This window comes from Cherax quadricarinatus, chromosome 28 (assembly GCF_038502225.1).
Source record: "Cherax quadricarinatus isolate ZL_2023a chromosome 28, ASM3850222v1, whole genome shotgun sequence".
NCBI lineage: Eukaryota > Metazoa > Arthropoda > Malacostraca > Decapoda > Parastacidae > Cherax > Cherax quadricarinatus.
Window position 1 is genome coordinate 26046750 of NC_091319.1, and position 16319 is coordinate 26063068.

At 37.3% G+C, this 16319-nt stretch overlaps 1 protein-coding gene across 3 annotated transcripts in view; it reads right to left on the bottom strand.

Annotated features, from left to right (window-relative positions):
- LOC128693308 (BET1-like protein) overlaps positions 1–16319 on the bottom strand; it is a 125350-nt gene that overhangs the window by 31421 nt on the left and 77610 nt on the right. For 2 of the 3 annotated variants that reach the window (XM_070089497.1, XM_053782923.2), the window contains one exon: positions 11049–11128. In XM_070089497.1, the coding sequence (XP_069945598.1) occupies positions 11049–11128 (80 nt within the window). Of the gene's footprint in view, positions 1–11048; positions 11129–13926; positions 14024–16319 lie in introns of those variants that run through there. The other variant, XM_053782924.2, reaches the window with a different exon arrangement.

Sequence of the window (16319 nt, forward strand, 5' to 3'; positions counted from 1 at the left end):
ACCCGCACATAAAAGAGAGAAGCTTACGACGACGTTTTGGTCCGACTTGGACCATTGACAAAGTCACACTAACCAAAGGTGGAGCAGGACGGCTATATATAGGCAGGAAGAGGTGGTGGTAGTAGTAGTAGTAGTAGTACAAGAATTGTATATAATACCGACAAGATGAAATTAAGACACATGCACAACACCCGGGCATCCCCATCGTAGACGCTTCGCCATCCAGCCAGCCACTAGATGGCGAAACATCCACAACAAAGACAACCAGATGCCGCACATGTGTCTTAATTTCATCAGTAGTTGTAGTAGTAGTAGAAGAAAAAGAGTAGTAGTAGTGGTAGAAGTGGGAAATAAGGAAGACGAGCCAGTCAAATACAGTGGACCCCCGCATAGCGACTTTAATCCGTGCAAGAGGGCTGATTGTTATGCGAAATGGTCGGTATGCGGAATTTTCCCCATAAGAAATAATGGAAATAAAATTAATCCGTGCAAGACACCCAAAAGTATGAAAAAAAAATTTTTACCACATGAAATATACATTTTCCTACACACAAGGAGAAGGATACATGCACAATAGTAGAGTAGTACATGCACAATATATATTGTGCATGTACTACTCTACTAAATGAAGAATAAATGACACTTACCTTATTGAAGATGCAGCAATGACTGATGAGACACTGTGTCCAGGGAGTGCCTTTTCCTCCTGAGTACTGTAGGTCCTGTTTGGCATTTTCTTCCAGAACATGCCTTATCACACTGTGTATGCCACTACGATTCTTAAATCTCTCAAACCAACCTTTGCTGGCTTTAAATTCACCAATATGAGCACTAGTTCCAGGCATTTTTCCCTGTTCACCTGGGTGTTAGTCAACTGGTGTGGGTTGCCTCCTGGGAGACAAGATTAAGGACCCCAATGGAAATAAGTTAGATGACACTGACTTTTTTGGGTTATCCTGGGTGGCAAATCCTCTGGGGTTAATTGTTTCTTGGTATTCTCAATAAGCCACACCAACAACGGTGCTACAGCAGCAGCAGCAGCAGCAGACGATGCTACAGCAGCAGCAGACGGTGGTACAGCAGCAGCAGACGGTGGTACAGCAGCAGCAGCAGCAGCAGACGATGCTACAGCAGCAGCAGCAGCTGACAGTGCAGCAGCAGCAGCAGCAGCGGACGGTGGTACAGCAGCAGCAGCAGCTGTACCACCAATAGTAGCAATGGTTGATTGGGGTTTATTATACAACCTGGCCAGCTCGGAGACACGCACTCCACTTTCATACTTATCAATGATCTTTTTCTTCATCTCTATAGTAATTCTCACCCTTATTGCTGTAGGGTTGGCACTAGAAGCTTTCTTGGGGCCCATGGTCACTTATTTTCCAGAAAAAATCACCAAAAACACTAATAATACGAAATGTTCCGATTGTATGCTTGGATGTTACCACGGAGGCTGGCTGGTAAACAATGCCACCGGCGGAACATGTTAGGCTGGCTAAGGGCGCACATTGGACGCGTCTCGGACAAAGAGCGGTGAGCGGGTTTTTGGGCGGTATGCGAGGCAAAATTTTTGCGAAAAAAGCGAGCGGTATGCGGATTGTACGGTATGCGATGCATACGGTATGCGGGGGTCCACTGTACAAAGGAAGGGGAGCACTGCAAGAGAGCTAGATGCCCACAGAGGGAGAGTAAGCGCACAGAGGTGCGTGAAAGGGGAAGTGGTGAAATAAATGAAGAAGGAACAGAAACACGAGACAGGAGAGAGAAAGACAACCCAGAGGAGAAAAGGAAAGAGGAAAGGGGAAGAGGAAGAAAAAGAAAAAGAAAACATGAGGATTCAGGTTAAGTCATGGGTGTTCTGAAGTTTGGAGCATTTTACAATGTAGTGGGAGAGGAAGGCACCTACAGAGACGAAGCCAGGGCTAAGGTTCATACAAGGAAAGTTGTGTATTAGAGAGGATTCAACTAGACGGCGACTGTTCGAGTCGGAAGTAGGGAAGACAGTTTTAGCAGAAGACCAGTCAATAGGATGGCTATGATCTCTGACGTGACAGAAAAGAGCATTGTTAGTGTCGGCAAGCCTAACACTATTTTTCTTTTTCTTTTTCTTCTTCTTCCTCTTCCCCTTTCCTCTTTCCTTTTCTCCTCTGGGTTGTCTTTCTCTCTCCTGTCTCGTGTTTCTGCTCCTTCTTCATTTATTTCACCACTTCCCCTTTCACGCACCTCTGTGCGCTTGCTCTCCCTCTGTGGGCATCTAGCTCTCTTGCAGTGCTCCCCTTCCTTTGTATTTGACTGGCTCGTCTTCCTTATTTCCCACTTCTACCACTACCACTACTACTACTACTCTTCTTCTACTACTATTACAACTACTGATGAAATTAAGACACATGTGCGGCGTCTGGTTGTCTTTGTTGTGGACGTTTCGCCATCCAATGGCTGGCTGGATGGCGAAGCGTCTACGATGGGGATGCCCGGGTGTTGTGCATGTGTCTTAATTTCATCTTGTCGGTATTATATACAATTCTTGTACTACTACTACTACTACTACCACCACCTCTTCCTGCCTATATATAGCCGTCCTGCTCCACCTCTGGTTAGTGTGACTTTGTCAATGGTCCAAGTCGGACCGAAACGTCGTCGTAAGCCTCTCTCTTTTATGTGCAGGTTATTTGTGTATAACTCCCTTATTTATTGTCCGTCTTTATTATTTTTGTTATACGTTAAGAAGCATCTTTCCATCATACATTGCCCAAGTTTCAATGAGATAGCCCAACAAACAATTGAGAAAAAAAAAAAAATTACCAAAAATCATATATGGCAAGCCCAAGCCAGGTACTGGAAATAAGTCACTTTGTCTGACTTTTCTGAGTTATCCCAGGTTCTATATATATACACTGCTATGTATGATAATCTATGCAATTGTATTTGTGTATACCTGAATAAACTTATTTACTTCTAGTCTGTCAACTGAGTACAAGAAACTGCCCATTCACTTATTTCAACTACCCAATAAAGTGGTCAGAAATTGGCAATTTGGCCAATTTCACACAAATTTCAACAGATACCAATTTCAAAATAGGGCCCAGAATAAACAATGCAGATATTCCTGGCAGTAAAACAACATTTTCTCTTTTCATTAGTCATGGCTACAGGCCCCTCTTATATTACTCTTGCTTACCATTTGGAATTTTTATTCACAAAAAAATAGAAGATTTACTGTTATGCAGACTGCTGCATTATTGTAATAATTGTATAAATAATGTCAACCCATTCTTGACTACGTATTGGAATTTGGACTGGCAGGCAGACAGGTATTGGACGGTGATGTCATTTGTTTACTCTTGAGCTTCACTAAAGAATAGAACATTTTCGCTACTGTGAGCGCAATTTCAAGGTACTTTTTGTCATGAAAGCAATCAAAATCATATCTATTTCTGTAACATATCTTTCATTCTATCAAATGAGACCAAAAAAATAAGAATATAACCATAAAAAACTTACAAAAATATACCGCTAAGCAGCCGCTAATGGCTGAGAAGTGAACTCCGCTATTTATGGTCTGATTTCTTTCATTTTTGGTGTACGTTAAGAAGTATCTTTCCACCATACATTGCCCAAGTTTCAATAAGATAACCCAACAAACAACTGAGAAAATAATAATAATAATAATAATAATAATATCTTTATTTACTACACGTACATGTACAAGGTATACAGGCCTAGCTGACATCAGTGACATACTACTATATAGAAAGCCGCTTGTTATGCTGAGCATTTCAAGCAAATTAGGCCAGTGTCCCAGGATAACACCCACACTAGTCGGCTAACACCCAGGTACCCATTTACTGATGGGTAAACATAGACAACAGGTGTAAAGAAACACGCCTAATGTTTCTACCCTGGCTGGGAATCGAATATTTACCAAAAATCATATATGGCTAACCAAAGCCAGGTACTAAATATAAGCCATGTTGACTTTTTTTGGGTTATCCTAGGTTCTCTACACATATGCTGCTATGTGTGATAATCTATAGAGAAAATAGCTTTTTTGTTTCAGGTTTATGGTGGAGTACGAGTGTATATCACAGTTAGCCCTGTGCTATACTCCGTTTTCTCTAATATAAGCCACCAAGACAGGGATAGGAGAATGGTATTTATATACCATATCCTCTTCATACCTTCGTCGAACTGCTCGGTGTTATGCCAAATATTATTTATTCTGGAGTATTTAACATGTTTTATGTTATTTATATTGTTTATTATGTCATATTAGATCAATTGTGATAGGAAAATAAGCTGTAGTGTTGATATTAGCATAATAATAAAGTATATTCTCCTGCATCATGAGACTGAGCTCATGGCAACCGACAGTGGCTTCAAAGCCACCTTATCTTTAATGAATAATGTACTGTGTAGGTGCTTTACATAATGAGAAGCATTTCTTTTATTTATTGGAACCATAGCTAGGGCTAAAAGTAAGCAGGTTAAAACAATAAATGGAGAAAAAGAAATTGGAATGACTTATGCAGCAAGTAGCGCCACCAAACAGTACCAGCAGGTTGGTGTGGCGACCCTGGAAATTTAAAATTATGCTAGCCAAAATTAGTACCGAATAACTGAAGGAACCGAATAACTGATTGCCCGATTTGTGATGGCGGACCTGTAGTACACTGAAATTTTGTAAATTATGTCATAGTTGTACAGTAGAATATTAATTATAAGTGAATTTAATTTATATAAGCCAAAATATATATTCATATATTCAAAAAATGCTTTTTGTGAAAACAATGAATCAAAAATTCTTTTTGTGAAAACAATGATTCAATTATATTCCTGTCAGCTATGGATAAAAGGCTCAAAGTAATTGTTGAAATTATGTTGTGGGAATACTTAAGTGAGTATGTGTGTACTGAGTATTTAGCATTTAGTCTAGGGTGATTAAGTGGCTTTTGAGAAGAGTCTTAAGTTGATTTTCAGACCGGGTTACTCTAGTATCTTCTGGTAATGAATTCCAAATTTGGGGGCCCTTTATGTGCACAGAGTCTTTACACAGTGTGATATGGGCACAAGGTATATCAAAAAGAGATCTGTGTCTTGTGTTATGGTCATGTGTCCTGCTAAGGTTGGTGAGGAGAAGTTTGAGTGGAGGGTTTATATTTGTGTGTATGTAGTAGGCACATGAATAAATATGGATGTTCTTAATGGTGAGCAGATTCAGACTTTTGAAAATTGGTGGAGTATGCTGGTGGAAGTGAGAATTTGTTATCATTCTGACTGCTGCCTTTTGCTGGGTTATTAGAGGTCTTGGGTGATTGAATGTTGTTGATCCCCATTCACAAATTCCATAGGTGAGGTAAGGGTATATGAGTGAATGGTACCGTGCCAGGAGAGCTGATTGTGGAACGTAGTACCTTATCTTTGATAGTATACCTACAGTCTTAGAGATTTTCTTGGTGATTTGTTGTATGTGTGTCTGGAACTTAAGGCTACTGTCAAGGTGGATACCTGGGAATTTTCCCTCTGTAAGTCTTGTGACTGATGATCCGTTTAGCATTATGTTAATTGGATGATTTGCAGTTTTGTTTCCAAACTGAATGAAATAGTTTTATCAGTATTCAGGGTAAGTTTATTAGTCATCACCCAGGCAGATATTTTCTGCAATTCTGCAATAACAATGTTTGCTAGTATGACTGTGTTTGCTAGTGTGACTGTGTTTGCTAGTGACTGTGTTTGCTAGTATGACTGTGTTTGCTAGTATGACTGTGTTTGCTAGTATGACTGTGTTTGCTAGTATGACTGGGTTTGGGTGGGAGAAGACGTATGTTGTGTCATCTGCATATAATATGGGTTTGAGTAGCTGTGATGCATTCGGTAGATCATTGATGTAGATGAGAAAGAGGAGTGGTCCAAGGACACTTCCTTGTGGGACTCCTACTGTGATTGGTTGGGTGGAAGAATTTTGCACCATTTGCATACACATATTGAGTTCTGTTACTAAGGAATGACTTTAGGTAGTTGAGGGAGTGGCCTCTGATACCATAGTGCGTTAATTTGGAGTACAGCAGTTCGTGGTTGACTGTATCAAAAGTTTTACGTAAATCAATGAAAATGCCCAGCGGGACTTCTTTCTTTTCGAGTACGGTATATATTAGTTCCAGCATGTGTATGATAGCATCATTTGTGCTTTTATTATTCCTGAATCCAAACTGACATGGGTTTAGTACGTTGTGTGAGACGAGGTAGGAATAGATCCGTCTATGAATTAATTTTTCAAAGATTTTAGAGAGCAGTGGTAAGTTAGATATTGGCCTATAGTTATTCAAGTCAGCTTGGTCACCTCGTTTATGGATTGGAGTGACCCTTGCTATTTTGAGGATTGTTGGGAAGGTAGATGATTCAATGGATTTGTTAAAGAGCGTTGCAATAATTGGTGACAGTTCTTGAGAAGCTTTTTTGTACATAAAAGCAGGAAAGTTGTTTATGTCACCTGCCTTGTTTTTAAGGGTGTTGATGATGACCGAGACTTCTAGTGGGTTGGTTGGAGCAAGGAATAGCGTATTTGGGTAGGTACCTATTAGGTAGTCTGATGGACGGATGTTTGAGCTTGGTATTTTGTTCGCTAGATTTTTTCCTTTGGTGAAGAAAACATTGAGTCTGTTTGCTGTTTCAATAGGTTTGAGTAGGGGTTCGTCTGATTTTGTTAGTTTGATTGTTTTGTTTTTGGATAACTTTTTAGTTCCAAGAATTTCAGATAGAGTTTTCCAGGTTTTTTTTCATGTCACCTTTGATGTTATATAATCTATTTTCATAGTACAAGTTTTTAGATCTTCTTATCAGGCTGGTAAGTGCTGATGAGTAATGTTTAGACTGTTCTCTAGTTATTTGACCCATTCTATACTGTTTTCATATTTGTGCTTTGTGTTAATGGATTTGAGGATGCTAGGTGTTAGCCAGGGACTATTCAGTCTCTTTGCTGTGATCTGTTTTGTCTTTTTGGGGCAATGTTTGTTGTAGAGTCATTGGGCTTTTTTTAGAAAATTATTTATACATTCATTCATGTCTGTATATGTTTCGAGCTCATTTTGCCAATCGATGTTATTCATAGCTGCTATAATGTTATTAACAGCTGTCTCGTTATGTAATCTGAAGGTTACTTTAGTAATGTCTTGTGGCAATTTGCCCAGATTAGTTATGAGAAAGGTTGGGTAATGGTCTGGAGTGTTATCTGTGATTATTCCTGATTTTAGAGGGGCTATGGTTTTTGTCTAGATGTGGTCTATTAAAGAGATACTTGTCTCGGTGATTCTTGTAGGTTTAGATATTGTTGGTAGCAACAGGCAGTTGCTCATAGTGTTTGTGAATTCAGTTAGTTGTGGGTCCTGGTCATGTAGTATGTTTATGTTGAAATCACCTGTTAGTAGCAGGTGGTCTTCATTCATGTGTGCATCAGTAATCATGTTTCCTAGTTTTTCACTAAAGTGATAAATGTTTGACTGTGGTACTCTGTAGATGTTTATAACTGTGAGGGGTTTTTGCAGGTCTTTTGATTTAAATTTGGCTATGATATATTCTCCATGTTCATCCCTTGTGCAAGATTTATTGATACATTCGAGTTGATTTGAGTAGTATATAGCTGTTCCTCCCTCTTGCTGGTCTGTTCTACAGTTGTGTATGGCCATGTAGCCAGGAATGGTATAGACATCTGTAATATCAGGCTTAAGCCAGGTTTCTGTGAGTGTGATGATTGATATATTGGAATGAAGGGAATTGAGTAATGCAGTAAGGTCGTCAAAATGTTTGCTCAAGGATCTGACATTGTAGTTAAAGATGGTTATGTTATTGTTTGCACTGAGTAATGTCTTTGCTTGGTCTGCTGCAGAGTAATTACAGTTGCTGTTTGATTCGTGTAATTTGTTTAGTAAAAAGTTTGCATCAGGATCTAAGCCTGTAATCATAAGATGAGAGTAATTTTACAAACTAGATTTTCCGAGTAAAATAATATAAGAGTTATATTGAATCTACAACTAGACTTAGGAATAATACTATGTAATTATTCTAAAACTTTTGAAAATATAAAAGAACTATGGATTATTATAGAATAGATAATTCACTTATACACTTTAGGATCTAAGTAGCACCTTAATTATTTTAACAAATGTGAGTTTATGAACTACGGTAGATATTTACAGCTAAAATAAAGGAGCTAGTGAATATAATAATCAAAAAATTAATTAAAAAAACAAAAACAGTAGCACCTGAGATAGTCAGTAGCAATTGGAGTATTTTAATAAATGTGACTATATGAACAAGCTGGAAAAATATTATAACAGTGGCCCTTTAATTGTTATTAAAGCTAAGAATATAGCATTTACTGAATAAAGGGTGGTACAGTGTATTGGTATACAGATAATTATTTCAGGAGAAATGTAAAAAGGGACTAAATTAAGTAGTGGTAAACAACCTTTAAGACTCCACTTTTACAAGAAGTGTTGACCAAAGACACAGGCAGCTTAATAGTTCTTGAAGCCTGCTGAGTGAATCAGCAAGGAAGAGCAGGTGTGCAAATGCAGAGGAGAATGAAAATAAAGAATAAATTGAGAAAAAAACACAAAAAAAATATTGATAGTCTGTTACCAGTGTTATAGAGGCTAAACACTGAGACTGCTATTCCTTACATGAATCCTGGAACTTGAATGCAGAAATATCCTCATTGGCATTAATATACTCAGACAAATCCACCCTAACCTCTGCGCAGAATCCCTCCGGATTTTCATCATGATGAATTATAAAACTGCAACCAACCTCCAAATGAAGAAGATAAATCATTTATAAAATAGGTTACCTGCATCACGATAAATCACAACTTTCCAAATCACTATCTCTCCTTTTTCCTACAGAACTTTATTGGATGACAATCCAAACTTCATTTTAAAATCATAATAAGTAACCTGATGTAGAACAGATTCTTGAAATTTGCAGAATGTAGAAAGTTAAAGATGCACACTTAGCACAAAAATAAAATTTTATGCAATACTAATGAATCGTATTTTTGTTTTTCTTTTTGGGCCACCCTGTCTTGGTGGGATATGGGTGGTTTGTTGAAAGAAGAAAGAAAAATGAAGAGTAAAGGAAAAATATGCAAAGTAATACAACATGATTGCTATGTAAGAAATACTGACACAGCATGAAATTTTTTATATTAATTATGCAAGGCATGTTACATGAATAGTATGGCTAAGTAGTATGGACTTAATAATAGTTAATGAGCTGATGAGGCAATTGAAACTGTCAAAAATATAAACTGAACAATAAATCAAATAACAATAAAAAAAAAATAAAAACTAGGTATAAATTAGCACCAGATACTGCACAGCAAGAAAAACTTTTTGGATAAACCAAGTTATTCGCACCATATCATGCTTATGGAATCTGTGCCTGGAGATCCACTTCAGAAACTGATCTCAAACCAATTATACCTAAACAAAAGGCAGTTCTCAGAATAATTACAAACTCTTACTGATAGGCAACATAATATACCCTCATTTAAATCCCTCAACCTACCAAATATAAATACAATTTATACTATGTACTGTTCAATCCACGTATTCAGAACACTGCATTGTAATGCTAACACTGAACTCAAGCAGTTCTCAGAAAACTGTAACAGAATACATAGGCACCACACCAGAAGCAAATACCTCATGTTCAACTGAGTATCTACAGAAACTCTAATCAAATTAAAAGACCAAAGGTATGGAATAATTTAACAGATGAACTGAAAAACTTCAACAATCTTACTAAATTCAAAATAAAGCTAAAGCAGGCAGTGTGCCTAAAGATTGTAGTTAAACAATTTACCCATTATCTATTTATTATTACCCTTTACTGTTTGTTTTGGTTTCTCCATAAGAGTACCATGCTTCAATACACCACACTGGTATATTGAAGCATAGTGCATCTTGAATCTGAGTTATTGTAGTGAATGTCCCCCAGTCTTAAGAAAACCTGTACCTGAGATTTTTTTTTTATTTTTTATTTTTATTAACATATTGGCCATTTCCCACCAAGGCAAGGTAGACCAAAAAAGAAAAACTTTCATCATTCACTCCATCACTGTCTTGCCAGAAGCATGCTTACACTACAGTTACAAAGCTGCAACATTTAGTACAGTTATTGAGGCTAAAACGTTGTGTAGTTTTAAAAATAGGTTAGATAAATACATGAGTGGGTGTGGGTGGGTGTGAATTGACCTGACTAGCTTGTGCTGCTGGGTCTGGTGCAGTGCTCCATCCTTGAGTGGAGATGACCAGGCTGGGTGGGTCATTGGGATAATCCGGGGGGGAAACATGGACCTGCTCCGCTTGGGTCAGTAGGCCTGTTGCAGTGTTCCTTCTTTCTTATGTTCTTATGTTAACACCCCTCCTTCAGAGTGCAGGCACTGTACTTCCCATCTCCAGGAATCAAGTCCAGCCTGCCGGTTTCCCTGAATCCCTTCATAATTGTTACCTTGCTTATACTCCAACAGCACGTCAAGTCCTAAAAACCCTTTGTTTCCATTTGCTCCTATGTAACATGCTCATGCATGCTTGCTGGAAGTCCAAGCCTCTCGCACGCAAAAACTCCTTTACCCCCTCCTTCAACCTTTCCTAGGCCGACTCCTACCCTGCCTTCCCTCCACTACAGATTTATACACTCTCGAAGTCATTCTATTTCATTCCATCCTCTCTACATGTCCAAACCATCTCAATAACCCCTACTCAGCCCTCTGGTAATCCCGCACCTTCTAATCTCCAAACTACGGATACTAAAATGATTAAGATATGAAGTAATAGTATGTATGGTGAATTAGCACTTCCAGATATTAAGGAGTAACACTATGAAAAGCTGTAGCTAGAATTGTGATTACATAACACACTTACCTTAAAACGTTTTGAGGCTAGTGCTGGAGACCCCTCACTTAAATACTCAGTGTGTTAAAATGTTGTATTCAATATAGAATAATCAGTGATACACTATACAAGACGCAAAATGAAAGTTGTGCATATACTCACTGATCGCAATGATGATACTTTTCCAGCAAGAGCATGTGATCTTTGCTGGTTGCGACTATCTAATTCTCTTTCCTCAGCACCTGTAGGCCATTAAACTTGCATTAAATATCAACTATGACATTTGCTTCTCACCACATAAAAAAATGTAGTCTTTGTTCTAAATTAAAACTAAAAAAAAAACAAAAAAAAATGAAAATTAGAGGGTAGGAAACTAAGTTATAAGAACAACAGATAATATACTGCACGAGAGAAAAAGTCATAATTATATATGATAGCCGGACTTGAGTCCTGGATATGGGAAGTACAATGCCTGCGCTCTAAAGGAGGGGTTCGAGATATTGACGGTTTGGAGGGATATGTTGTGTATCTTTATACGTATATGCTTCTAAGCTGTTGTGTTCTGAGCACCTCTGCAAAAACAGTGATTATGTGTGAGTGAGGTTAAAGAGTTGAATGATGATGAAAGTATTTTCTTTTAGGGGATTTTCTTTCTTTCTGGGTCACCCTGCCTCGGTGGGAGACGGCCAACTTGTTAAAAAAAAAAAAAAAAAAAAAAAAAAAAAAAAAAAAAAAAAAAACACGTCTACTTTCATTTTTCTTGTGGACCACCCTCCCTCAGTGCGATACGGCCGGTTTGTTGAAAGACGACAACATACATTTTCTATATAGTATACATCTTAACCCTTTGACTGTTTTGGTTGTATATATACATCTTATGAGCCACCGTGTTTGACATATATATACTCATAAATTCTAGCGACTTCAAGTCAAGCAGGAGCAAGCTGGTAGGCCTACATGTGGGAGAATGGGTCTGTGTGGTCAGTGTGCACCATATAAAAAAAATCCTGCAGCATGCAGTGCATAATGAGAAAAAAAAAAACTCCGACCGTTGTTTTTTAATTACAATGCCGACTTTGTGGTCTATTTTTGTATAGTATTTATGGGTGTATTTTCGTTTTCTTAGTCTCATTTGATAGAATGGAAAACATATTATAGAAATAGAGGTGATTTTGATTGATTTTACTATAAAAAGAACCTGGAAATGGAGCTCAAAATAGGGGAAATGTTTGATTTTTGCTGATGTTCAAAAGTAAACAAATGATATCATTGTCCAATAAATGTCCAAGTAGCCATTCTAATATGCAGTTATGAATGGGTTGACATTATTTGTACAATTATTACAGTATTGCAGTAGTCTGCATAACAGTAAATCTTCTATTTTTTGTTTGAATAAAAATTCACAATAGAAAGCAAGAGTAATATCAGAGGGGACTGGAGATGTGACTGATGAACAGGAATGTCTGCATTGTTCATTCTGGACCTTATTTTGAAATTGTCATATTTTTTAATTTTCGTGAAATTGGCCAAATTGCAAATTTCTGACCACATTACTATTGGGTAGTTGAAATTGATAAATGGGCAGTTTCTTGTACTCAATCGATAGAAAAAACAGAGTTCTAAAGAAATAGCTATGAGATTGGTTGACTGGAACAATGGAATTAGCCGAAAATAGGGCTCAAAGTGGGCGAAATTGCCGATTTGTAAATATCGCCGAGGTTGCTAACTTCACGAGAGCGTAATTCCGTCAGTTTTCCATCAAATTTCGTTTTTTTTTGGTGTCATTACAATCGGGAAAAGATTCTCTATCATTTCGCAAGAAAAAAATAAATTTTTATAGATACAGTGTATTTTTTTTTTTTTTTTGAAATTTTGTGACACCAGGAGACACCTCAGGATTGGGGGTTGCGACAGTCAAGGGGTTAAAAATTAATTGTATGGGTAAAGTTGAAATTGGCTTTCAATATATCACACAAAAACAAACAAGCATAAAAAATATAAATAAATTCAACTGGAAAAAGCAATAAGGAATGTTCCTTACCAAATATATCTAGATAATTCAAGTCATCATCTTATGAGAATGGAACGCACCATTGTTATGGGGTTATCAGCAGTATTCTGACTGGTAGTGTAGTCTAGTTGTTTAGTACAAGACATAATAACTTTAGGTTCTGTAACACTTGTCGCTCTATCGTTATGGTGGAGTGTTAATGCATGTCTGGCTTCATACCTGCCATGTGACCTGATCAGTCTCAGGCTGGGGGCTACCATGCCATGAAAAAACCATTTACCCTTCAGCCATTGTCCAGCCAGGGTGGATAGTTTATCATGGCATTTTAACCCCCAGTATGAGACTGTATGAGAATGTTCAGGAATGTCTGGCTACAGACATTCCTGAACATTCCACCAAAACTATACAATGACAAGTGATACAAAGCCTAAAGTTATAATCTACCGTACAAAACAACCAGACAATTTCATCAGTCAGAACATTGCTGATAATCCTGTAACAAATATACATGCACCAGCCATACACTTTAGTGAAAAAGAAATGTATTTAGTCAGAAAAAACTCGAGGAAAAAATCCAAATTTAGTCTCACATGGCATAAGAGAACATGAGAGTTAAGGAAAATTGCTTTAAGTGCATGAGAGGGCAAAGAACACTAATAGAAACATATCCTCCCACTTTTTCACTGCACCAAAAAAGAATATGCAAAAAATTGAGGAAAAATGAAGTTATGTGGCATTCACCAAAACCTGAAACCTGACTGAGAAACCACATGATAAAGGTGCATACAATAACAGGAAAAGTTCTTTCCTTGTTAACTCAGAAATAACATAACAGGACTCTACTGTAAACAGTATATCTACAAATAATTGGCTTGCTGTATCGATAGTTACTATTTCAGCTGCCATCTCACAAATCTTCAAACCTTCTTTAAATCACATTTCAACTGTATAAACAGAAGTGTTTGAGAGTAAGAGTGGATTCAGGTTTGACAAATACAGTACAGCCTCACTAGCATGATTTGAACCTACGTTCATCGCTGTCCATGAATGTGTCTACAGGTAGCCTGCTTACAAGCCATGTTTCTTCCTGGTGACGGGCACATCAGTGAGCCTCAAGCATGGTGTTCAGCTATTTCACTCTCCTTCTGTATATTATAGCCTCATAAGCGATACTGCATTCAATGCACCATGCAGAATACAGTACTGCTCATGCTATGACTTAAGCATATACATAACACTCAATTTATTAGTATGGTGTATACAGTAAGGCCCCACTTTTTGGCATTTCACCTTACGGCGTTCGGCTAATATGGTGATCTCAAATTATGACCAAAACTTTCTATACGGCAAGTGATCTTTCAAATACAACGTGGGCCACCTGGCTTGTTTACATTCTCCATGAGCACATCTCTCTATTATGTAATAATAATCAATCTTGGGCACATTAACCCTTTGACTGTCGAGGTCGTATATATACGTCTTACGAGGTACCGTGTTTGACGTATATACTATACTCATAAATTCTAGCGGCTTCAAATCAAGCAGGAGAAAGCTGGTAGGCCCACATGTGAGAGAATGGGTGTGTGTAGTCAGTGTGCACCATATAAAAAAAATCCGAGAGCATGCAGTGCATGAGAAAAAAAAACTCCGACCGTTTTTTTAAATTAAAATGCCGACTTTGTGGTCTATTTTCGTATAGTATTTATGATTGTATTCTCGTTTTCTTGGTCTCATTTGTTAGAATGGAAAACATATTATAGAAACAGAGGTGATTTTAATTGATTTTACTATAAAAAGAACATGGAAATGGAGCTCAAAGTAGGGGAAATGTTTGATTTTTGCCGATATTCAAAAGTAAACAAATGATGTCATTGTTCAATAAATGTCCAACTAGCCATTCTAATATGCAGTCATGAATTGGTTAATGTTATTTATACAATTATTACAGTATTGCAGTAGTCTGCATAACAGTAAATAATCTATTTTTTGTTTGAATAAAAATTCAAAATAGAAAGCAAGAGCAATATCAGAGGGCTTGGAGACGTGACTGATGAACCAAGAAAATGTTATTTTAGAGCCAGGAATGTCTACATTGTTCACTGGACCGTATTTTGAAATTGTCATATATTTTAATTTTCGTGAAATTGGCCAAATTGCAAATTTCTGACCACGTTATTGGGTAGTTGAAATCGGTAAATGGGCAGTTTCTTGTTCTCAATCGATAGAAAAAATGGAGTTCTAAAGAAATAGCTATGAGTTTGGTCGACTGGAACAATGGAATTAGTCGAAAATAGGGCTCAAAGTGGGTGAAATTGTCGATTTGTAAATATCGCCGAGGTCGCTAACTTTGCGAGAGCGTAATTCCGTCAATTTTCCGTCAAATTTTGTTTTTTTGGTGTCATTACAATTGGGAAAAGATTATCATTTCATAAGAAAAAATAATTTTTTTTTTTTTTAAATTTTGCAACACCAGGAGACACTTCACAATTGGGGGTTGCGACAGTCAAGGGGTTAAATATCTAATTTTACATCACTATAGACATTTTCATTAATCCATCTATATTTTCTTCAAAATTATATAAGAAACACGTTACATAGTATATAAACATTTTGTTTATATACTATGGAGGTGTGGTAGCCTGGCGGAGGGAAAACATTATGTCACTCCCCTTAATACATAACGCTTTAGTTTACAATTCTTGGCTTGAATTATGCATTACTTCTCCCTTTGTTTATGATGGCTAAAGGTAGTTATAAATGATTAAACTCAGTGAACATGGTATGTCGATGGCAATAATATGACTCTGAACCACATTAAATTTTGTGTAGGTATGTAAGTAGGCGTAGGTATGTAGCCCAAGCGGACTACATACCTACATTATTATTATAATTGATACGTATGTGTACTTGTACTTAAGTAAACTTACACACTGTGCTGGCATGCAGATACACATTAAAATCATTAAGAGTGTTTTATTAGTCTTGACGATGCCATATTAATAATGATAATAATAATAACACAATAATAATCACTCTAAGGAGCATTAAATATCGTATAAAACGTTAATATAGACATTTTGCTTAATCCATCTAAATACACCCCACCGACTTGTTGAAAAAAGAAAAAAAAAATTAGATGTGGTAGCCAGGCAACTTGTAGGACTTGTGACGAAAACCAGACGCGTTCATCTTGTTTGTTTACGTTATGTGTGGTTGGGGTGGGGAGGGCTGCCCTTCCTGGCTACCTATACTTCCCAACTTCACTTCATACAAATAAAACTCACCTCTCACCCTACATTAAGACTACAAATATTTTAAGGTAATTGATGAGTGTACTATATATACATTTTATTGCTCTAAGGAGCTTAATGTCATAGTAGGTATAAGTGGCCAGGCAGGATGCCATACCTCCTACATGACTT